Genomic DNA, 25,395 nt, shown 5'->3' with positions numbered 1-25,395 from the left:
GCCTGCACCCCCATATCACACACACTACACCCCATAAAGCCTGCACCCCCATATCACACACACTACACCCCCATATGTCACACACCATGCCCACATATCTCACCCTGCCTGTACCCCAACTTACCCCTCTCAAACACTCTGCACCCCTTCACATCCTTCTGTCAGTCTGCAGCCCTCATATGCCACTCACCCTGCAGCTCCATCTTCCCTCATATAAACTCACCCTGCAGTTCCATCTTCCCTCATATGCCACTCACCCTGCAACTCCATCTTCCCTCATATGCCACTCACCCTGCAGCCCCCCTCCCCCTCATGTCCCCTCTTTTCTCATTACCAGTCATCATGTGTCCACATCTCCTTCAGGATTCACTCTTTGCTTTCTGCCCGGCATCCTGTGTCTCCTCCCACACAGTCACATGGGCGTGACGTCATCGCAGGTCCTGCAAGATGAATTATTCCGTCTGCTGTGCTGCTTCTTCTCCTGCAGGGCGGGCGGGAACTTTTGAAATGACACACGCAGCGCAGTACTGACAACGTCAGAGTGCGCGCGTGTCACTGACAATTAGTGCCGGCAGGGAACAGAGGAAAGACTCCTGCGTTCCGCTGCCTGCACTGACTGTGCGGACCTGCACAGGATCTCTCCCTGCTCGGCACGCTGCAGCCCGGCTCCACTGCACCGGCTGAAGACGGGCAGGCCGGTCACAGAGAGCAGGCGGGCCGTATGTGGCCCGCGGGCCGCCCCTTGCCCAGGTCTGGTCTACAGATAACAGACTGTGGGCAGAGACCCCCGGCCAGAGCAATACGCAGGGGGCAGATCAATAGGCCCTAGGGGGCAGATCAATAGGCCCTAGGGGGCAGATCAATAGGCCCTAGGGGGCAGATCAATAGGCCCTAGGGGGCAGATCAATAGGCCCTAGGGGGCAGATCAATAGGCCCTAGGGGGCAGATCAATACGCCCTAGGGGGCAGATCAATACGCCCTAGGGGGCAGATCAATACGCCCTAGGGGGCAGATCAATACGCCCTAGGGGGCAGATTTCTAGGTCTCAGCTGGAGCATAGGGCGACCAGTTGCCATGGTAGGTCCATTTACTCAGCCAGAAGTAAAACACAAACTACAGCAAGACCGACACCTGCCCGAAGCGCTTTACTTCATAGCCCTGAGGTGTGAGGACAGCAGGAAATAAGTGATTGCACACACCATGGACAACATTGGAGTGTTGTGGGAAGGTTTTACACCCTCTTGTTGATCATTAACGGCCTGTCACACACAAAGATAAATCTGCGGCAGATCTGTGGTTGCAGTGAAATTGTGGACAATCAGTGCCAGGTTTGTGGCTGTGTACAAATGGAACAATATGTCCATGATTTCACTGCAACCACAGATCTGCCAAAGATTTCTCTCTGTGTGTGACGGGGCCTTTACTGCTGTGAGGACATGAGAGGTCTAGCTCAAAAAAACAGCAGTGGGTCCATACAGGGGCATACCACAGCTCCTGGGCAGGGGAGGATGCAAAAGAGTATACAGATATTACAGCATGGGATTGCAACCCTTTCTTTGAGGTCAAACATTTAATAATAAAAAAAAACCCTACAAAAAAAAAAAACAAAAAAAAAAACAAGCTGTGATCCCATACTGTGCTATCTATATACTCCTTGGTTTGTGAGAAACCCTCTTTAATACTCATCTATTGGCAGGAGAGGGGTCTGCGACAGCCCTGTACGTCAAGGAGTCACAGCTCACACATCCAGTACCCCAGGCAAGGTTTTATTTTGTAGCAACAACCCCTTAAGGAGTCACATAAAGGGCTGGGAATAAAAATCTGGCATTGTGGTTTCTGGGAGCTGATTTTGTCTTTCCATATTGATCTTCTATACAGACTGATGGATATTTTTGGACAGTGTTATATAGCTGCAGTAGAAAAGTATTCCTTCAGCTGTAGGTACACATTGGTCCGATCACAGCAATGAGGGAGTGGAGAATAACAGCTTCGTATATATCTATGACGCCGCTCCCCTCAGGTCAGGAGACCCGCGGCCAGTGATCGGACTGAGGTGAGGACAGCTGAATTCACCCTAAAGAGGGTTTTATGGGTTCAAGATTGGCAAAGCCGCAAGGGGAGGGAGTGATGGCCTGAGAACGTTCTCACCCCTTTGCCTTTTACCACTAAACAATTGCACATTATGCAAAATGTACCCTTTTTATACCACAACTCCTAAAAAGTAAAGAATGTGGCCAAAGTGGGGCGGGCATGGCCCCATGATTTACATACATTTATAAAGATTAGTTAAACAGAATGGTACAAATTTTGGAACAAATCTACAATTCATAGCAGCGACTGCGGAATTTCAGCACTTTCCGTCAATATCAAATGTCCGAGCCTTTAGTGTGTCTAACAAAAACTGAATTAGTATAAATGGGTTTGGTTTTCTCCCTTTTCTGCTGGAGGATTTGTACTTTGTTACATTATGCAAAGAAGGAATGTGCTGTGAGCTGTGGGGGAAACTGATGGCTATGGGGGGCTATGGAGACTGGGGGTAACTGATGGCATCATGTCATATGGGGGGGTTATAGGGGCATTATACCATGTGGGGGGCTATGGGGGCATCATACCGTGTGGGGGGGCTTTGGAGACATCATACCGACTGGGGGTACCTGATGGCATCTTGCTGTATGGGGAGTCATAGGGGCATCATACCATGTCGGGGGCTTTAGGGGCGTCATACCAAGTGGGGGCTACAGGGGTGTCATACCAAGTGGGGGGCTTTGGAAACATCACACCGACTGGGGGTAACTGATGGCATCATGCCTTATGGAGGGTTATAGGGGCATCATACCATGTGGGGGGCTTTAGGGGCGTAATACCAAGTGGGGACTATAGGGGCATCATACCGTGTGGAGGGCTTTGGAGACATCATGCCAACTGGGGGTAACACATGGCATCATGCCATATGGGGGGGTTATAGGGGCATCATACCATGTGGGGGCATTATACCGTGTGGGGGGCTTTAGGGGCGTTATTCAAAGTGGGGGGCTTTGGAGACATCATGCCGACTGGGGGCTATAGGGACATCCTACCATGTGGGGGGCTATAGGGACATCATACCATGTGGGGGTAACTGCTGACATCAAACTGTGGGGAGAGGGAGGGGGGCTTTGGAAACATCATACCATGTGGGGGGCTATAGGGTCATCATACCGTGCTAGCGACCAGTCACTGTGGGGGCATCGTATTAGGTTGACTGGCACAATTGTGTGTATTCTCTATGGGCGGATCATACTGTAACTGGGGGGATTCACTGTGTGTCTAGGGGGCACTTTTGGGAGAACTAAATTCCTTATGGGTCATGAAAGAGGTATTGCAGAGGGTGAGAACACTGCGGGGTCTAAGTAGAGGCCCAATTACGGTGTACATGAACCTATACATTTCCCCCTCCTTGTCTGGGATGTATTTACCTATTTTTGGGGAGGGGCCCATTAGGACTTCTGCGGGGCCCCATGTTTCATGCCTCCCCTGATCACCCCCACATACATACAGTACTCAGGGGCTCCGATCCTTCCTGCAGGCACCAGGACTGCTCTCTGGACCCCTGACATGTGAGGGCTCAGCCCTGCCGTCCTGTGGTCAGCTGTCTCCAGTACTGTGGGGTCTGGAAGGAGGCAGGGATCACTGTCAGCCATGATGATCTGACCCCTATATTCAGTGCCTGTAGAGTCCTGGGTAACCCTATATGTACAGGGGCTCTGGTGCCAGCAGCGCCCCCCACACACAGGGAGCGGACAGCATAGACCGTGCAGACAGGCCAGAGGCAGGGGGTGACCATAGGGTCAGGACACAAGTGATGGGGCCACACCAGCATAACCGGACACTGCATCGGTACACGAAGCCACACCCATCCCGGCTCCTACCCTGCTCCCGGCAGCCCGGTCCCGGTGTCTCCCTTCCACGCTCTGCGCCGCTCGGTTGCCAAGCGCCCGGGGAACGCGGGGAGGGATGAGCCTGGAAACACAGACCAGCAGGCCAGAGCAGCTGAGCGACGAGCTGATCGAGTTTTCCCTCAGCATCTTGCAGCGGCACATAATGCCTGGAAAGGCGGTGCTTAGTGTTGCTTAGTTACCAGTGGTTAGAAACAACTCCGGCACAGCTGTGGATTGCTTGGCGCTCAAACCTGGCGCTTTTCTGACGTCACTAGCGGCCCCTATCGGCGGCGTGCACTGTGATTGGCTGGCGTACCCGCGCTCGATCAGCTCGGTAATCCTCACCGCTCTGACCGGAGCCGCACGGAGATGTCTGCGGCGGAGGAGGACACGGAGCTCCGGGATCTGCTGATCCACACGTTGGAAAATAATGGCGTCCTGAGCAAGATCAAAGCCGAGCTGCGGGCGTCCGTGTTCCTGGCGCTGGAGGAGCAGGAGGAGAGTGAGCCGGCGCTCATCAACGAGAGACTGCGGCAGTTCCTGGCCACCAGCGATGGCCGCCTGCTCGCCAGCCTGGTCACAGACTTCCTGCAGCACTTCCACCTGGACTTCACCCTGGCCGTGCTGCAGCCTGAGGCCTGCCTGCCCAGCCCCCCGGAGGAGCGCACGTCCGCCGCCCGAGAGCTGGGGCTGTCCGCGGCAGAGGCGCCGCTGCTCCTGGAGCTGCTCAGACTGCACCGTCAGAGGGCGGCGGCCCGGGCCGTCCCGCAGGAGCTGCCCCCGGAGCGTGCGGACGAGGCGCAGGCCAGGTACCGGCAGCGGGCACGGAGCGGGGAGGTCGGCGGGCCGGAGCTGCGGGCGCTGCTGCTGGAGCTGTGTCCGCACTTCCACCGGAGCATGCTGGACACGTACGTCACCGAGCAGCTGGCGGGGCTGAGCGGCGGCGTGGACGAGCAGCGCTTCCTGGCCGTGTACCGGGGCCTGTATCTGCAGTGCAGGACTGTGGTAGTCGGCGACTACGGGGGCTCCCGGGCCGAGGGTTCACAGGGCGGGGGCCCCCAGGTCAGTGGCTACGGTGGCTCCGAGGTCAGGGGCCCCCAGGTCAGTGGCTACGGTGGCTCCGAGGTCAGGGGCCCCCAGGTCAGTGGCTACGGTGGCTCCGAGGTCAGGGGCCCCCAGGTCAGTGGCTACGGTGGCTCCGAGGTCAGGGGCCCCCAGGTCAGTGGCTACGGTGGCTCCGAGGTCAGGGGCCCCCAGGTCAGTGGCTACGGTGGCTCCGAGGTCAGGGGCCCCCAGGTCAGTGGCTACGGTGGCTCCGAGGTCAGGGGCCCCCAGGTCAGTGGCTCCGAGGTCAGGGGCCCCCAGGTCAGTGGCCGCCCGCAGCTGGACGATGAAGACGATCTAGAAGGAAACTCTTTCTTTGACGACCCTATACCCAAGCCTGAGCAGACCTATGGCTGGAGGGAGGAGGCCCACCACTCCCTGGGCTCCGGGTCACCCAAGGCCAGCGATCCGGATGGCTCACTGAGGTCCGCCTCAGAGAAGATGGCCGCTCAGGAGGATGACTACATGGATGACTTCCACAGCAGCAGCCAGAAGAGTGAGGCCAGTATTGGGGAGGACCTGGAAGAGGAGCTGTCTGTGGACGAGCTGACCGCCAGTGACCACCGGCTGGAGGAGCTCACCCTGGACAACTCCATCTCTCACCTGAGCGACGTGGCGGACTACCTGGAGGACGTCTCCTGATGCCGTCTCGTGGCCTTTTCTATCAGACCACACAGGGGGCATTGCCAGTGAGGAAGGATGCCCCCGCTCTGTGCCTGGACTAGTGGTCAGAAGAGGTTCCTAGACTTCTAGTTCTGGATTATTGTCCCTGCTTTATATCTGCCCATCAATATTAGTGACTTTTATGGTTCCACTGTACACAGCGCAGTCACAGAAAATATTTTTGCTATAGACTTGGGGATAAAAATAAAGTATTTTACAAATTTATGACATTGGTTTAGTTGTCGGTGGTTACATTACAGCATCTTTGCTATTATGAGGGTCAGTCCCCGTGTCACTGGGAAATCACATTGCTTCTACATTGCTGCTGCTTAGGGGCTTTGTCAAGTGGTACTGTCAGGTGCCCAATGGTTCCAGGTTCCTGCTTTGCCAGGAGTGGGGCCCACTGAAGACTGGCAATTTTGACCAGCGGAATGGTCGCACAGCAGAGGTGGCCGGTAACCTAGGCAACGAGCCATAAAACTACAAATCCCTCCGTTCCTGAGTGAATTTTATTAAGGGGTACATTTCTTCATTTAAGGGTTTTCTCAGGTTCCTTAAGGGGTAAAATTGCAAAGTGCTTGTAGCAAACCTTACATAGTGATTAGTTAGCTGGTGTTACCTTCTGTAGTTCCTTATCTGAAGATTCATGGTATCCTGCTCAGGTCATGTGATCATGGGGGGACCGGTCCTAGGAATTACATGGCTTTCTGGTCTCTTATGGGGGGTCATCATCTCAGCCAATAGAATAGCCTGTATGATGCAATAATATGAAACTCTCGAGGTGGGGGTCTCACTAAACGACGTACCAGCGATTCTGACCATGATATGACCTGGTCAGGATCGCTGGTGCGTCGCTGGTGAGCTGTCAATCAGGCAGCTCTCACCAGTGACCAGCGACTCATGGAAACAATGCTGCGCTTGGTAACCAAGGTAAATATCGGGTAACTAAGCAAAATGCTTTGGTTACCCGATATTTACCCTGGTTACCAGCGCACACCGCTTAGCGCTGGCTCCCTGCACTCTTGCCAGGGTACACATCGGGTTACTAAGCAAAGTGCTTCGCTTAGTTACCCGGTGTACTCTGGCTACGTGTGCAGGGAGCTAGCACTGGCAGCCTGAGAGCGGCGTACGCTAGTAACCAAGGTAAATATCGCGTAACCAAGCAAAGCTCTTTGCTTGGTTACCTGATATGTATCTTGGTTACCACCGTCCGCAGCTTCCAGAAGCCGGCTCCCTGCTCCCTGCACATTCAGATTGTTGCTCTCTCGCTGTCAAACACAGCGATGTGTGCTTCACAGCGGGAGAGCAAAGAGCAAAAAATGAACTAGCACTGTGTGTAACGATCAGCGATCTCACAGCAGGGGCCAGGTCGCTGCTTAGTGTCACACACAGCGAGATCGCTGATGAGGTCACTGGTACGTCACAAAAACCGTGACTCGGCAGAGATCTCGCTATGTGAGAAGTACCCCTTACACCAGGGGTCTCAAACTCGGCTGGGAGTATGAGCCGCACAGAGGAAAAAAAATATTTGGGGGGCTGCATTCTTTGCAGGACAAAGTGACATTTTTATTGGTACCATATATAATATATTTTATTGTTTTTTTTACACACCTTGGGATCACTGATTTTGAACATTTTCACAATTTTCATTATAGCGAACGTGCACATTCTTTGTTTAAATATAAACTTTTTTTTATATATATATTTTATTCCTTTCTTGTAACTAATAGTCTTACCATTAGCACTATATAGAAATTTTGACCAACATCTTTTAGTAACGTTCCCCATATTGTTGTAACGTACCCATCCTTGTCCCCTTGTAGTATTGTGCCCCATCCTAGTCCCCATCCCACAGTAATGTGCTCATCCTTGTCCCCATCCTAAAGTAATGTTCACCATCCTTCTCCCCATTTTGTAGTAATGTGTCCATCCTTGTCCCCCATCTTATAGTAATGTTCCCCATCCTTGTCCTCTTGTAGCAATGTCCCCATCCTATAGTACTGTCCCTTTCTATAGTAATGTGCCCATCCTTTACTAATGTGCCAACCTTGTCCCCATCCTATAGTAATGTCCCCAGACTTGTCCCCATTCTATAGTCATGTGCCCATCCTAGTCCCTATCCTATAGTAATGTCCCCATACTATAGTAATAATGTCCCCATCCAATAGTATTGTGCCCATCCTTGTAATGTCCCAATCCTATAGTAATGTCCCCAGCCTTATCCCCATCCCATAGTAATGTGCGCACTTTGTCCCCATCCTGTAGTAATGGGTCAGCAGCTCCCCTCACCTTCCACAAACGCTGGAGTGAAGCTGAGGGGGAGTGGTCTCCGGACCCAGATCCACAGTGATTGGAGAGATCGGTCACAAGGCCGGTCTCTCCAATCAGAGCTGGGGGCGGGTGAAACACAGGTCATCCATCTCCAGCCAATGATCAGGGCTACAGCTGCACTGATCTTGGTTGGATTTCAATGTTTAAGCGATTTTCAATGGCTGAAACATTAGTGGCTGTGATTGGCTGAGCGACGTTTGTCAATCACAGCCTCCGTAGGTACGGGGAGGAGACGCCACCCCTCCTGAGGTCCCCTCCTCCCCGAATCTAAGGTATTATTTGCAGCGATCGTAGCCACCGGGACTTCAATTTCGCCATGCAGTACTGGGTACGTAATGGGTCCTTAAGTACCAGGGAGCCATAACGTACCCAGTATGTCATAGGTCGCTAAGGGGTTAACGTCCAACACACACACTATTCTTATCACCTGTCCTGCGCTCCCTCCGCTGCCTCATCTCTGCTTCGTGCGGCCCCCAGGCCCGTGCCCCTGTTCACTATCGCGGCAGGTGCAGTGTCACTGTCAGTGATTTATGTCAGATGATTGTATTGCCGGCGCGAGAGCGCAGCACCGACAACACATTCATCTGACATAAAGCGCAGACAGTGGCTGCGGCCCCTGCACCTGCCGCGATAGTGAACAAGGGCACGGGCCTGGGGGCCGCATGAACTAACCTGAGGGTCCGCATGCGGCCCGCGTGTTTGAGACACCTGCCTTACACCACTCAGGCTCCTGATAGTGCATTATCAGTATACAATCTCCTGGAGGGGGAGTCACAGCGACATAGCAGCTGAAAGATGGTACATGCTGCCCATACCACACATCAGAGGATTGATAGCAGAGCATAGAGAAGGAAGCAGCAGAGTGAAATCTGACACTCAAGACAGAGACAGAAATACGCCATGTATAAGAGAAATGCAGAGTGGGAATGCAGAACTAAAACTAAGCGACAAAGGGTTCTCCTGGACTGTATCATTGCTGACCTAGCTTTAAGATGGGTCAATAATTGGGGCGTGTGCATTGGAAATATTATATTGTGCCATGGCTGTACTATAATAGCTCTATATGTATGGGAGAGACTTTGCAGCACTATCTGCAGCCATTACACAATGCATGGAGGGAGCTATGTCACTTTGGGTGCACTGCGGGCACTTCAGGTTACTGGTGAGCGAGCAGTACCATGCCTGAGTGCTTGATACTTGTAACCAGTAGAGATGAGCAAACTCGAAGTGTAAGGATTGGGGTTTGCACTGAACACGGACTTAAATATAAATCCGTGTTGGAGTTCGGGTGCGTTACATATGCTAACCCCTTGATCGAGCATCAGTGTGTTCAGGTACGCTGTGCTGGGCCCAGTGTGAGCCACTTGCATAATTTGAATGGCTCGCACTGGAGGAATAAGTGGAGAGCTGAAGTGTCCAATGAGTGACCTCCAATGGGGTTTGGGCTCCTGGGTAGAGTTCTGGTGAAGTTCGGGTCCCAAACTGAACTTAAACCTGGCTAAGGCCAGAGTCATTACAGTTTGCTCGTTTTTTTGGTGTACTTTTGGTCTTAAAACTGCATGCAGTCCTTCCCCAGCAAAGTCTATGAGGTTTCATTTTTGCTGTCCGCACATTGCAGTTTTTTTTGGCTGTGTCTTTATGGTGACCATAAAGATGCAGCATGTCAATTCTTTTGGCGTTTTTCACCCATTGGAAAAATTCAATGAAAAATGCAAGTTGTTATTTACATATGTGTTGGTGCATTTTTCTGACTAGACTCCTGGTTGGTGGGGATTGATCGCTGGTATTTGGCCACATACTTCTCCCCAAATAAAGTCTATGGGGATCAGAATTGGGTGCAAAGGGGTAGGAGCAAGCGCTACATACCGATCACTGGGCGGCTGTCACACTGCTGCCGTGGCAGTTCTTTCATCTTTCAGAGCTGGCGCTCATTAGGCTCATAACATATTCACTCCTTCCCTGCTCACCAGTGTCTGTGATTGGTTAAAGGCAGACCTGATCCCACGCTGAGTAACAGCTGTCTGACTACAGCCAATCACAGACACGGGTGGGCGGGTCTTTATTGTACAGTAAATTAAATAATTAAAAAAAAAAGACCTGCGGTCCCCCCAACCAGCCAAGATAAAGTCTCACAGGTGAGGGCTGGTATTCTCAGGCTGGGGAGACCCCCCCCCCCCCCCCTCCCTGCCTAAAAATATCAGTCAGCAGCCGCCCGGAATTGCCGCATCCATTAGATGCGAAAGTCCCGGAGTTAATGGCAGCAGCCCATAGCTGCCACTAAGTCCTAGCTTAGTGATGGCAGGCATGTATGAGACACACTCATCACTACGCTGTAAGTGAAAGTAAATAAACACAATCACCCAAAAAATCTTTTATTTGAAATAAAACACAAAAAGCCCCCTCTTTCACCATTTTATTAACTCCAAAGACACCCTCCAGCTCCAACGTAATCCACATGAGGTCCCACGACGCATCCAGCTCTGCTATATCTGACAAGCACAGCGAGCGGCCATAGAACATGACTGGTCGCTGTGGGGTTCAGGCTGCAAGTGAAGTGAGCCGTGCGTGATCAGTGGTGATTTCAGCTGTCACCGCACATCACTTGATTGAAGTCACCGCTGATCTCGCGCTTACTTCAGTGAGGCTCACTTCAGTCGCGGACGGATTTGTGGTAACAGGAGGAGGACTCCAGCTATCACCGCACATCACCTGACTGGAGTTCGCCACTTGTGACCGCATATCAGGCCGCGCGGGATCAGCAGTGACTTCAGTCAGGTGATGTGCAGTGACAGCTGAAGTCACCACTGATCCTGCGCGGCTCACTTAACTTGCGGCCTGACCCTCACAGCGAGCAGTCATATTCATACATACAGTTGCTGCTGGTAATGGGGTGTGTGAAAGTTCCCTGGTATAGTTACTTTCCTCCTTCTGATGTTGGTTTCAGTTCATCTCCATATGTGTTCCTCTGTTATTTGTTTAGGGGTGCCTGTGTGATGTTGACCCCCCCCCCCCCCCCATCATCCGTCATTTATTCTTGGTTTGAGTTTTGGGGATCTCCGTCCCAGTCTGTCCCCTTGGGTGATGAGTGTGGAGGGGACTTTACCATCAGGGCCAGGACAGGAGATAGGGAGAGGCTGGACGTTCAGAGGTCGCTACCCTTAGGCTATGTTCACACACTGCATCTCTTCTTAACCACAAAGATGCAACGTTTTTGGCCCTCAAAAAACAGACCCACTGCAAAAACACGTGTTTGTGTTTTTGCCTCATTTTTCCCAAAGGTTTTAAGTCTAATCTATTAACAGGAAGGGCTCAAAAGCTGGCAAAAACGCAAAAAGAATGACATGTGGCATCTTGAAAAAATGCAGCCAAGATGTAGACAATAAAAGATGCAGTGTAGACAGCAAAATAGAATCTCATAGACTTTGCTGGGAGAAGGAAATGCATGCATTTAGATGCATCTTTGTGACCTCAAAAACGCAGTTAAAGATACTGTGTGTGATCATAGCCTTGGGCGTAATTCTGGGATGAGGGTCAGCCTAGGGCTCCCCTTAGCTTTAGGGTAAGTGGCAGTGAGCCCCCCCCCCCATCCAGTTACTCTCCCATCTCGCCACAAAAATCATGGTCCATGTGCTCTTTGTGATTAATGGTGCAATGTCTAGAAGCAATATTTTTGGATTTTTTTTCTTTTTCAAAGTTGAAAAATCATTAAAGGGAACCTGTCGCCACTTTTTTGGATTATAAGCTGCAGCCACCACCACCGGGCTTTTATATACAGCATTCTAACATGCTGTATATAAGAGCCCAGGCCGCTGTGACAACATACAAAAAACTTTATAATGCGTATCTAACGGTCGCACTGTGGTGGAATAGGGCCTAATGGGCGTCTCCATTGTCCAGGGTGGATAAAAATCTTGATTTTTTTTAAAAAAATCAAAAAAAATCAGATTTTTTTGATTTAAATCAGATTTTTTTGATTTAAATCATTTGATTTAAATCAGATTTTTTAATCAAGTTGTACACAAGCAAAACTTTGTCTTTTTGCAAATCTAATTGTTTTACACAAATAAAAATATTAAAACAGTTGATTATGAAACCTAATAATTTTTATTTGCACTATTAAACACTCAGAATTGAACTACAGAGAGTAAGTACTTTTTAACAATAGCCTATCTCTAACGTTTGAAGTAAGCAAACATCTTCAGTGAATACATCAGTCCTTTAGGGTACCTTCACACTTAGCGATGCAACAGCGATCCGACCAGCGATCTGACCTGGTCAGGATCGCTGCTGCATCGCTACATGGTCGCTGGTGAGCTGTCAAACAGGCAGATCTCACCAGCGACCAGTGAACAGCCCCCAGCCAGCAGCGACGTGCAAGCGACGCTGCGCTTGCACGGAGCCGCCGTCTGGAAGCTGCGGAGACTGGTAACTAAGGTAAACATCGGGTATGGTTACCCGATGTTTACATTAGTTACCAGTGTGAGCAGGGAGCAGGGAGCCGCGCACACTGAGCGCTGGCTCCTTGCTCTCCTAGCTACAGTACACATCGGGTTAATTAACCCGATGTGTGCTGCAGCTACATGTGCAGAGAGCAGGGAGCCGCGCACACTGCTTAGCGCTGGCTCCTTGCTCTCCTAGCTGCTGTACACATCGGGTTAATTAACCCGATGTGTACAGCAGCTACATGTGCAGAGAGCCGGAGCCGGCACTGGCAGCGTGAGAGCTGCAGAGGCTGGTAACTAAGGTAAATATCGGGTAACCACCTTGGTTACCCGATGTTTATCTTGGATACAGCTTACCTCAGCTGTCAGACGCCGGCTCCTGCTCCCTGCTCGCTTCATTTGTCGCTCTCTTGCTGTCACACACAGCGATCTGTGTGTCACAGCAGGAGAGCGGCTTTGAAGAAAACGAACCAGGGCTGTGTGTAACGAGCAGCGATCTCGCAGCAGGGGCCAGATCGCTGCTCATTGTCACACACAGCGAGATCGCTAATGAGGTCACTGCTGCGTCACAAAAAGCGTGACTCAGCAGCGATCTCGGCAGCGAGCTCGCTGTGTGTGAAGCACCCCTTAAGCCTACTGTTTATTTAGGACTTTTAATAGGAAAACCAGTTGTCCTGCTTTAGCAGTTCCTAAGCGGTTTCGGACTGTTGTGTGCACAAAACCAAATGAAGAAAACAATCTCTCTACTCCTGCGGATGAAGCCGATGCAGTCAGTAGCTGAGTAGCTAGATTTATTATCTTTGCTGGAAGAACAAGTGATTGCGACTTCCACCAGTCCAGTGGTTTTAGTTCATTAACGACGTTATCTGCAAACATGTATTTTTGAAATGGTGCAGATTCACACTTCAATTTCAGCACAGTTGCCACAATGTCATGGTTAGTATTGGCGAGCCACTCCATTGCAGAGTTGATTTCCGCCTCAGATAATCAACATGTTACACAATTTAATCTCCAGGATCTACCTCAAATGAAAAGAGGGGAAAAAAAGGGGAAAATATCCCTGCTGAAAATACAGAAGATAGGAAAAAGGACATGAATCAATGTGAATCATTAAGCTAAATCCAAGAATAAATCTTGTCCATGCACTTATTACTATGAATTTTTACAGTATGTTCTAGAAGATTCGCATGGTGTCATGAGACTTTATACCATAATTTATGTTGTCACAACCAGCCTAATAAACTTCAAAGGGAACCTGCTACAAAGTTACATGGTAAAGTTACAATGTATCACAGAAATACTGATCAGTGAGTCACTGCAGGAAGCCACTGATATCGTAGTCTCTATTCAAACCCTTTCAAAAGAAAATTGCAAAAAATAATTCATAGTAATCTTTGATGATAAACTAATAAATAGAAATAGGGAGAGGTAAGAACTTTTTCCCTCACCCTATGACGGCACCACGACAGTTCGGAAAAAACACATTACCGGTAAGTAATTACGTATTTTGGATACGTCTTTCCCTGATGTGTAATCGGAATATAATATAAAATGAAAACCATTAAAGTTAATAAAAATACATAAGATCTGTTCTGTAATTGAGACCATTGGGCGAGGGAGTATTCGGTTTAAGAATCCAGAAAGCCTCTTGCGCTCTTAATTTACCACGTCAGTATCCTCTATTCGGATTGTGTACTCTTTACATCCCAAAGACTCTAATGTAACATGAGTATTTTTCAAAAAAATGTTTAGCTGGACCTAACTTTGTGAATAGATCCAGTGAAATGCTCCGCTGTGTGAATTCTTAATTTATGACATGTAGATCCCACATATTGGAGATTGCAGTGGGTACATTGTATAATGTAAAGTACATATGTCGTAATACCATTGATAAATGTAGAGTTGAAACCAGAAGTTTCCATACACTATAAAGACACATCTGCATGTTTTTCTCACTATCTGACATGAAATCAGAATAAACTATTATTATTATTATTTTATTATTATAGCGCCATCAATTTACATAATAGGGACAAGTACAATAATCATAAACAATCCAAGGTACAGACAGGTACAGGAGGATAGAGGTCCCTGCCCACGAGGGCTCACAGTCTACAGGGGATAGGGGGAGGATACAGTAGGTGAGGGTAGAGTTGGTTGTGCAGTGCTATATCGGACTGAGGGTTACGGCAGGTTGTAGGCTTGTCGGAAGAGGTGGGTCTTCAGGTTCCTTTTGAAGCTTGTCAAGGAGGCGAGAGAAACCTTTCCTGTTGTAGGTCAATTAGGAACCAAAATTATTTATATTTGCCAAATGCCAGAATAATGAGAGAGAATGTTTTAAGGCATACAATATGGCCATCACAGCCCCCAATACAGTAGGATCACCACATACCCCAGTATGACTTCTACAGCACACTATACAGGATAATCACAACAGCCTTCCTTACAGTTATCTCCACAGCCCTCAAGATAATATTCCCCACAGTCCCCTATACAGTATGATACTTCCCCAAATATTATATAGTATGATGTCCCCACAGCCCCTGTTATGTCCCACACAGCTGGCCCTTCTTATGTACCGACAGCTAGCCCCTTTTGTGATAGCTCCCACTCATTGGCAAAATACAATAAAAATATAATAAATGCTAATATTAACCCAATCCAAGCTTCCCTTCGAGCACAGCTGCCGTCTCCTCTTCTATCTGTTACAGCAGTGGACGTTGGAAGGTGCAATGACATCACTGCATTGCACTGTCCGACGTTCCCTACATGTGCCATCTCCAACAGGGTACAGGCTGGAAATTGCTTACTTTCTGATGGAATTCCCGACGGGGCCGGGAGCTGATTAGAGCTCCTGTGCCAGCAAAACTTTGTCTTTTTGCAAATCTAATTGTTTTACACAAATAAAAATATTAAAACAGTTGATTATGAAACCTAATAATTTTTATTTGCACTATTAAACACTCAGAATTGAACTACAGAGAGTAAGTACTTTTTAACAATAGCCTATCTCTAACGTTTGAAGTAAGCAAACATCTTCAGTGAATACATCAGTCCTTTAGGGTACCTTCACACTTAGCGATGCAACAGCGATCCGACCAGCGATCTGACCTGGTCAGGATCGCTGCTGCATCGCTACATGGTCGCTGGTGAGCTGTCAAACAGGCAGATCTCACCAGCGACCAGTGAACAGCCCCCAGCCAGCAGCGACGTGCAAGCGACGCTGCGCTTGCACGGAGCCGCCGTCTGGAAGCTGCGGAGACTGGTAACTAAGGTAAACATCGGGTATGGTTACCCGATGTTTACATTAGTTACCAGTGTGAGCAGGGAGCAGGGAGCCGCGCACACTGAGCGCTGGCTCCTTGCTCTCCTAGCTACAGTACACATCGGGTTAATTAACCCGATGTGTGCTGCAGCTACATGTGCAGAGAGCAGGGAGCCGCGCACACTGCTTAGCGCTGGCTCCTTGCTCTCCTAGCTGCTGTACACATCGGGTTAATTAACCCGATGTGTACAGCAGCTACATGTGCAGAGAGCCGGAGCCGGCACTGGCAGCGTGAGAGCTGCAGAGGCTGGTAACTAAGGTAAATATCGGGTAACCACCTTGGTTACCCGATGTTTATCTTGGATACAGCTTACCTCAGCTGTCAGACGCCGGCTCCTGCTCCCTGCTCGCTTCATTTGTCGCTCTCTTGCTGTCACACACAGCGATCTGTGTGTCACAGCAGGAGAGCGGCTTTGAAGAAAACGAACCAGGGCTGTGTGTAACGAGCAGCGATCTCGCAGCAGGGGCCAGATCGCTGCTCATTGTCACACACAGCGAGATCGCTAATGAGGTCACTGCTGCGTCACAAAAAGCGTGACTCAGCAGCGATCTCGGCAGCGAGCTCGCTGTGTGTGAAGCACCCCTTAAGCCTACTGTTTATTTAGGACTTTTAATAGGAAAACCAGTTGTCCTGCTTTAGCAGTTCCTAAGCGGTTTCGGACTGTTGTGTGCACAAAACCAAATGAAGAAAACAATCTCTCTACTCCTGCGGATGAAGCCGATGCAGTCAGTAGCTGAGTAGCTAGATTTATTATCTTTGCTGGAAGAACAAGTGATTGCGACTTCCACCAGTCCAGTGGTTTTAGTTCATTAACGACGTTATCTGCAAACATGTATTTTTGAAATGGTGCAGATTCACACTTCAATTTCAGCACAGTTGCCACAATGTCATGGTTAGTATTGGCGAGCCACTCCATTGCAGAGTTGATTTCCGCCTCAGATAATTTTTTCCCTCTGTAGATGGGATGCAAGATATTGGCTAAATAGTGTTCTTCTTTTAATGCTTGGTCCTTGCGGTGCTGTATTGCAACCTTTACATTGTTTGAGAGGTTCAAGAGATCTAGAGAACCTTCTAAATCTTTCCAAACTTCTGTGGCATCAGCTATGGTTGCAGTATCTTTCTGCATTTTATCCAACGCAATCGATATTGGCTTTAACCTTTCCAAAAGGTCCTCGGCATTTCTCTTCACACCAAGATTTAATACTTTGCTTCGTATATTAGCATCAATTTTATCCCGATGTGTTTCGAAAATGGACAGTAATTTTGACCAGTTGTTAATAAACAGTTCCAAGCAGTCAGCCAAGGTATTCCATCTAACATCTTGTGGTAGAACCAACTTCAGTCCTCCCATTTCCTTGTAGGTTGCATGTGCAAAATGATTATTGCGGAAATATTTAACAATTTCTACAACATGTTCCTTGACACCCAAAATATGCAGGTCTTTTGCCAAAAGATGCAACAAATGGGCAGAACAACCGTATGTAATGACATTTGTGTCATCCTGTGCAAGTTCCGCTCGCATTTTTGCCACATTGCTTGCGTTATCAGTAACTAAGCTCCTTACTTTACATCCAAACTGTTCTTGGCATTGGTGAATTGAGTTCTTAGCAATTTCAAGTAAATATTCAGCAGTATGTGAATTTCCAGATGTGTCGATTGTGTCTGTAAGGTAAGTTTCACCATCTTCTGTTGTGACACAAGTGCAAATTATGGGGTCGTTGTGGATGTTGCTCCAACCATCCAAGCTCATGTTAACAACCTTGTCTTTCAAATATTTTGTACAAGCCGCTCTTTCTATGTCGTATACAGCCTGAAGATGTTTTCCTGAGATATCAAATCTACTTGGTGGTTTGTAGCCTGGTCTAATTCCTTCGATCATTTGTACAAACAATGGGTGCTCAACTAGTCGGAAAGAAGAATTGGTTGCAAATATGAATTTAGCAATTAATTCATCAAAATGTTCTTTCTGGCTCGTCGTAGTCTTTAAGATGAATTTTTCTACACTTTGTTGCACGCAAAGTTTTTTTTTGGGCTGCTTTGTTGAAGTTGTACCCAGATATTGATTGTCACGTGCAGCACAAGCCATATTTGACCCTGAAAGCACAGAAATTAAAAATATAAATCGACTGCGTATTTGAAGAAATATAACGAAAATATTGAAACAAACTTTTTGAACAATGTAATGGTCCTCGTCCTATAAGGGCTGTCTCAGAAGTTATGCTACTCAAGTTTTCCGGTGAGGTTGCTGTAATACTGGTAACTAATATCAGAGCCTCAGCAACTGAAAAAAATTATGTCACAAAAGTTTTAAAAATGTTTTTTTTTTAAAATGGTCAATTTGGCAGACTTCAAAAGTGAATTGCAGCCTACAATAAAAAAAAAATAAGCGTATACACACTTTATTTTTACTTAAAGGACATGTGCACCTTTATTTTTTAAGGTGCAGCCAGTCACAGTGTGCACATGTCCTCCCCCCGCAGCTCTCTTACCTCCGGTGTCAGCGCTGCGGGGATCCGTGGCTTCGTTCTGCCCGTCCGCAAGCGCGCCTCCATTCATTTCAATGGAGCGTGCGGCCCGCTGACGTCACGCCGCTGGATCACTGCGAGTAGGCCGCAACCGGAGGACGGGAGGCGGACGGTCAAAACGAAGCCACGGATCTCAGCGCTGCGGGGATCGGAGGTAAGAGCGCTGCGGGGGGGGGGGGGGGGACATGTGCACCTTAAAAAAATAAAGGTGCACATGTCCTTTAGCGTTAATTTTCTGTGAAATATTGCCTTAACATAAATTTAAATTCTATACTCCAGAACTACCAGTGCTAGAAATTTTTCTTTTCATAGACTTTAACCATCCCAGTAAAATGTCTGTTAAAAAAATAGGTTGTAAATTAATTGCCAGACTTACCACTAGTACTAGGCTCCTGGTGCATAAGAAGCTATGGGGGTTCATTGACATTAGTTGTATCACTATCAACATCTTCATTTCCCTTCTGGTTGCAGTTTTCATAATGTGATTTCAAACGGCAAACAAGTCCTTGGATATCCTTTTGACAGTATTTGCACTTTGCTCTTGCACCTTTCTTTCCAAGATCTGCTGCTGGCATCTCAACAAAATGAACCCAAATAGGGTCTCTCTTACGACCTGCTGCCATGGCTCACACAGATCACTTATGAAGTTTGATTGTTACTACAGCCTGAGCCAAGCACTGCTGATGTTACTACAGCCTGAGCCAAGTACTGCTGACTATCCAACAAGTTTGGGCATGTCAACTGAATGCAGGGAAAAAGAAACTAAACCAAAACTGAAACCAAGCTAGAAGTGTGGAATTAAAGGGGCAGTATGAACAAAATGTGGAGGCTATTAATAGTTTATACAATTAAGACATGCTGCTTTTAAACACCTACCTATTGCCATATAGTAAAACAAAAAAGATTTTTACTTACTTTGGAGTCCCCCCCTCACCCTGGCGTTAGATCGTTGCCCCTAGTTTCGTCCGTGTAACTATGGGCGCACATGCACACTGCTCTCACTTCTCATTTTAATCGTGATTTATATTAAAAAAAAACCTTTTGATTTAAATCAGTGATTTAAATCATGATTAAAATCATGATTTAAATCGATCCGATTTAAATAGAAAAAAATCTTTTGATTTAAATCGTGATTTAAATCATGATTTAAATCGGCGTGATTTAAATCAATCCACCCTGCCATTGTCCGGTGCCGGAGCCGCCTCTTTTGGCCATCTTTGTTTTCTTTCTCTAGCCGCGGTGCATGACGAGTCCGGTGTCATCCAAACTCGCCGGCATTCCGGTCCTGAGCAGGCGCACTTTGATCTGCCCTGAGCAGGGCAGATCAAAGTATTGTAGTGCGACTGCGCAGGACCGGTGACTGTGTATGACGTAGCCGCGTCATGCACACAGGCTTCAGAAGGAGGACGAAGATGGCCGAAAGGGGCAGCGCCGGCATCGGACACCGGAGACGCCCATTAGGCCCTATTCCACCGCAGAGCGACCGTTAGGTAAGTTTTATAAAGCGTTTTTTATGTTGTCACAGCGCTCTGGGCTCTTATATACAGCATGTTAGAATGCTGTATATAAGAGCCTGGTGGTGGTGGCCGCAGCTTATACGCCAAAAAAGTGGTGACAGGTTCCCTTTAAAGAAACAATACTGATGGTAAAAACTAAAAAAAAAAAAGAAAAAGACCGGCACTCCTTGTATTCTTTTTAAGTCAGATCATTTATTTGTTCAATTCCATGCACAGGGAGGCGTCACACTTACGCGTTTCGGCTTGAATGCAAGCCTTTCTCAAACACAATCACTACATCAAATTTCCCATGATAAATGAGGTTCATGATCCTAGAGAGAAACACCCTTCTCATTTGCATAGTCAAATATATCCTAATTAATGCAATCAACATGTTACACAATTTAATCTCCAGGATCTACCTCAAATGAAAAGAGGGGAAAAAAAGGGGAAAATATCCCTGCTGAAAATACAGAAGATAGGAAAAAGGACATGAATCAATGTGAATCATTAAGCTAAATCCAAGAATAAATCTTGTCCATGCACTTATTACTATGAATTTTTACAGTATGTTCTAGAAGATTCGCATGGTGTCATGAGACTTTATACCATAATTTATGTTGTCACAACCAGCCTAATAAACTTCAAAGGGAACCTGCTACAAAGTTACATGGTAAAGTTACAATGTATCACAGAAATACTGATCAGTGAGTCACTGCAGGAAGCCACTGATATCGTAGTCTCTATTCAAACCCTTTCAAAAGAAAATTGCAAAAAATAATTCATAGTAATCTTTGATGATAAACTAATAAATAGAAATAGGGAGAGGTAAGAACTTTTTCCCTCACCCTATGACGGCACCACGACAGTTCGGAAAAAACACATTACCGGTAAGTAATTACGTATTTTGGATACGTCTTTCCCTGATGTGTAATCGGAATATAATATAAAATGAAAACCATTAAAGTTAATAAAAATACATAAGATCTGTTCTGTAATTGAGACCATTGGGCGAGGGAGTATTCGGTTTAAGAATCCAGAAAGCCTCTTGCGCTCTTAATTTACCACGTCAGTATCCTCTATTCGGATTGTGTACTCTTTACATCCCAAAGACTCTAATGTAACATGAGTATTTTTCAAAAAAATGTTTAGCTGGACCTAACTTTGTGAATAGATCCAGTGAAATGCTCCGCTGTGTGAATTCTTAATTTATGACATGTAGATCCCACATATTGGAGATTGCAGTGGGTACATTGTATAATGTAAAGTACATATGTCGTAATACCATTGATAAATGTAGAGTTGAAACCAGAAGTTTCCATACACTATAAAGACACATCTGCATGTTTTTCTCACTATCTGACATGAAATCAGAATAAACTAGTATTATTATTATTTTATTATTATAGCGCCATCAATTTACATAATAGGGACAAGTACAATAATCATAAACAATCCAAGGTACAGACAGGTACAGGAGGATAGAGGTCCCTGCCCACGAGGGCTCACAGTCTACAGGGGATAGGGGGAGGATACAGTAGGTGAGGGTAGAGTTGGTTGTGCAGTGCTATATCGGACTGAGGGTTACGGCAGGTTGTAGGCTTGTCGGAAGAGGTGGGTCTTCAGGTTCCTTTTGAAGCTTGTCAAGGAGGCGAGAGAAACCTTTCCTGTTGTAGGTCAATTAGGAACCAAAATTATTTATATTTGCCAAATGCCAGAATAATGAGAGAGAATGTTTTAAGGCATACAATATGGCCATCACAGCCCCCAATACAGTAGGATCACCACATACCCCAGTATGACTTCTACAGCACACTATACAGGATAATCACAACAGCCTTCCTTACAGTTATCTCCACAGCCCTCAAGATAATATTCCCCACAGTCCCCTATACAGTATGATACTTCCCCAAATATTATATAGTATGATGTCCCCACAGCCCCTGTTATGTCCCACACAGCTGGCCCTTCTTATGTACCGACAGCTAGCCCCTTTTGTGATAGCTCCCACTCATTGGCAAAATACAATAAAAATATAATAAATGCTAATATTAACCCAATCCAAGCTTCCCTTCGAGCACAGCTGCCGTCTCCTCTTCTATCTGTTACAGCAGTGGACGTTGGAAGGTGCAATGACATCACTGCATTGCACTGTCCGACGTTCCCTACATGTGCCATCTCCAACAGGGTACAGGCTGGAAATTGCTTACTTTCTGATGGAATTCCCGACGGGGCCGGGAGCTGATTAGAGCTCCTGTGCCAGTGGGGTTTCCATAAATCGTATTTGTGTCTTATACAGTTAGGTCCAGAAATATTTGGACAGTGACACAATTTTCGCGAGTTGGGCTCTGCATGCCACCACATTGGATTTGAAATGAAACCTCTACAACAGAATTCAAGTGCAGATTGTAACGTTTAATTTGAAGGTTTGAACAAAAATATCTGATAGAAATTGTAGGAATTGTACACATTTCTTTACAAACACTCCACATTTTAGGAGGTCAAAAGTAATTGGACAAATAAACCAAACCCAAACAAAATATTTTTATTTTCAATATTTTGTTGCGAATCCTTTGGAGGCAATCACTGCCTTAAGTCTGGAACCCATAGACATCACCAAACGCTGGGTTTCCTCCTTCTTAATGCTTTGCCAGGCCTTTACAGCCACAGCCTTCAGGTCTTGCTTGTTTGTGGGTCTTTCCGTCTTAAGTCTGGATTTGAGCAAGTGAAATGCATGCTCAATTGGGTTAAGATCTGGTGATTGACTTGGCCATTGCAGAATGTTCCACTTTTTTGCACTCATGAACTCCTTGGTAGCTTTGGCTGTATGCTTGGGGTCATTGTCCATCTGTACTATGAAGCGCCGTCCGATCAACTTTGCGACATTTGGCTGAATCTGGGCTGAAAGTATATCCCGGTACACTTCAGAATTCATCCGGCTACTCTTGTCTGCTGTTATGTCATCAATAAACACAAGTGACCCAGTGCCATTGAAAGCCATGCATGCCCATGCCATCACGTTGCCTCCACCATGTTTTACAGAGGATGTGGTGTGCCTTGGATCATGTGCCGTTCCCTTTCTTCTCCAAACTTTTTTCTTCCCATCATTCTGGTACAGGTTGATCTTGGTCTCATCTGTCCATAGAATACTTTTCCAGAACTGAGCTGGCTTCATGAGGTGTTTTTCAGCAAATTTAACTCTGGCCTGTCTATTTTTGGAATTGATTAATGGTTTGCATCTAGATGTGAACCCTTTGTATTTACTTTCATGGAGTCTTCTCTTTACTGTTGACTTAGAGACAGATACACCTACTTCACTGAGAGTGTTCTGGACTTCAGTTGATGTTGTGAACGGGTTCTTCTTCACCAAAGAAAGTATGCGGCGATCATCCACCACTGTTGTCATCCGTGGACGCCCAGGCCTTTTTGAGTTCCCAAGCTCACCAGTCAATTCCTTTTTTCTCAGAATGTACCCGACTGTTGATTTTGCTACTCCAAGCATGTCTGCTATCTCTCTGATGGATTTTTTCTTTTTTTTCAGCCTCAGGATGTTCTGCTTCACCTCAATTGAGAGTTCCTTAGACCGCATGTTGTCTGGTCATAGCAACAGCTTCCAAATGCAAAACCATACACCTGTAATCAACCCCAGACCTTTTAACTACTTCATTGATTACAGGTTAACGAGGGAGACGCCTTCAGAGTTAATTGCAGCCCTTAGAGTCCCTTGTCCAATTACTTTTGGTCCCTTGAAAAAGAGGAGGCTATGCATTACAGAGCTATGATTCCTAAACCCTTTCTCCGATTTGGATGTGAAAACTCTCATATTGCAGCTGGGAGTGTGCACTTTCAGCCCATATTATATATATAATTGTATTTCTGAACATGTTTTTGTAAACAGCTAAAATAACAAAACTTGTGTCACTGTCCAAATATTTCTGGACCTAACTGTAGATGTGAATACAGTTAAGTGCAGGGAGGGAGCGACGGCTGGGGAGCAGGCAGAGCGAGGAGTGAGCGATGGCTGGGGAGCAGGCAGAGCGAGGAGTGAGCGATGGCTGGGGAGCAGGCAGAGCGAGGAGTGAGCGATGGCTGGGGAGCAGTGAGCGGTGTCATTGTGCCTGCACCCTGGCCGTCAGTGTGCTGGATGCCCCTCATCACGGCCCTGTATAACATAGTGGTGGCTTCCAAGCTGCCAAAATGGATCAGTCACTTCTTTGAGCTTTTGAAAAATCAACTGTTAACAGAAGTGACAAAAACAGAATATATGCACAGCAAGTCATTTTTACATTGCTGCAAAATATTTATTTTTAGGTGGTTTTTAGAGTTCTTCCAAGTGGAATCCACCAGAAAAAGACATTGTGTGCACATACCCTGATGGTCAGACTGGGGTGTGGGCACCATATTTACAAGAACTACCCCAGATATGATGGAAGGTGAAGCAAACGCCACAGCAAGAAACCTGTCAGAATTCAAAATTGAAACCATTAAAAATGTAAAAAAATGACAATACAGAATCTAAAAAAAGAAAACTGGATTAAATTCTCTGCACCTGGCAATAAATTCTGTAATAGATCTGTACTTGGCATCCCCATGACTTGTGGCTCCATCCTCACCGCCTTCTATAATGGAAGGTATAATGCTGGGCGGGATCTGTCGTTCTATTCATCCAAATGGTGGCTGGAGCACACCATAGACTTAAATTGGAGTTGGCTGCCATTAGCTCAGACCTCGCCTGTTTTGTTAGTATCCTGTACCACTGTATATGTGGACCAAAGATCTATTCAACTCCTTCTTAGTGGGACCCCAGGGTAGTAATTCATGGGACCCCAAAATATTGACTTGTGGATCCTAGAGTAACGTTGGTGGGACCTCTTGTATAGTGGTTGATGGGACCCAGATTAACGCTGGTGGGACCTCTTGTATAGTGGCAGTGGGACCTCTGGTGTAGTGGCAGTGGGACCTCTTGTATAGTGGCAGTGGGACCTCTTGCATAGTGGCAGTGGGACCTCTGGTGTAGTGGCAGTGGGACCTCTGGTGTAGTGGCAGTGGAACCTCTTGCATAGTGGCAGTGGGACCTCTTGCATAGTGGCAGTGGGACCTCTTGTATAGTGGCAGTGGGACCTCTTGTATAGTGGCAGTGGGACCTCTTGTATAGTGGCAGTAGGACCTCTTGTATAGTGGCAGTGGGACCTCTTGTATAGTGGCAGTGGGACCTCTTGTATAGTGTCAGTGGGACCTCTTGTATAGTGGCAGTAGGACCTCTTGCATAGTGGCAGTGGGACCTCTTCTATAGTGGCAGTGGGACCTCTTGCATAGTGGCAGTGGGACCTCTTCTATAGTGGCAGTGGGACCTCTTGTATAGTGGCAGTGGGACCTCTTGTATAGTGGCAGTGGGACCTCTTGTATAGTGGCAGTAGGACCTCTTGTATAGTGGCAGAAGGACCTCTTGTATAGTGGCAGTGGGACCTCTTGTATAGTGGCAGTAGGACCTCTTGTATAGTGGCAGTGGGACCTCTTGTATAGTGGCAGTAGGACCTCTTGTATAGTGCCAGTGGGACCTCTTGTATAGTGGTTGATGGGACCCAGATTAA

General features: G+C 47.1%; 2 protein-coding genes across 7 annotated transcripts in view; one reads left to right on the top strand and one right to left on the bottom strand.

The window, feature by feature from the left end:
• Positions 1–4,135, bottom strand: part of RAB23 (RAB23, member RAS oncogene family) — an 84,257-nt gene extending 80,122 nt beyond the window's left edge. The window contains exon 1 of one of the 5 annotated variants that reach the window (XM_075340265.1): positions 4,118–4,135. Coding sequence is in view for 2 of the 5 variants with exons in the window: in XM_075340266.1 (XP_075196381.1) it covers positions 335–354 (20 nt within the window). In the remaining 3 variants the exon portion in view is untranslated. Of the gene's footprint in view, positions 1–334; positions 368–3,908; positions 4,055–4,117 lie in introns of those variants that run through there. The other 4 variants (XM_075340267.1, XM_075340264.1, XM_075340266.1 and 1 more) reach the window with 4 other exon arrangements.
• CEP43 (centrosomal protein 43) lies at positions 4,135–5,912 on the top strand. Of its 2 annotated transcripts, XM_075340261.1 has the most exons (2): positions 4,135–5,252; positions 5,283–5,912. In XM_075340261.1, the coding sequence occupies exons 1-2, from the start codon at positions 4,287–4,289 to the stop codon at positions 5,661–5,663; spliced, it is 1,347 nt and encodes a 448-aa protein (XP_075196376.1). In that variant the 5' UTR covers positions 4,135–4,286; the 3' UTR covers positions 5,664–5,912. The 2 variants fall into 2 exon arrangements, with proteins under 2 accessions (XP_075196376.1, XP_075196375.1); XM_075340260.1 differs by having other exon boundaries at positions 4,137–5,912.
• The last annotated feature ends 19,483 nt before the right edge of the window (positions 5,913–25,395 follow it).

The sequence above is a fragment of the Anomaloglossus baeobatrachus genome, chromosome 3, assembly GCF_048569485.1.
Source record: "Anomaloglossus baeobatrachus isolate aAnoBae1 chromosome 3, aAnoBae1.hap1, whole genome shotgun sequence".
In the NCBI taxonomy this organism is placed as follows: Eukaryota; Metazoa; Chordata; class Amphibia; order Anura; family Aromobatidae; genus Anomaloglossus; species Anomaloglossus baeobatrachus.
Note: the sequence above shows the minus strand (reverse complement) of the source record. Positions and strands in the feature narration are given on the sequence as shown.

Coding starts and splice junctions, on each gene's coding strand:
- CEP43 (XM_075340260.1), top strand. CDS start 4,287: ATGTCTGCGGCGGAGGAGGACACGGAGCTCCGGGATCTGCTGATCCAC.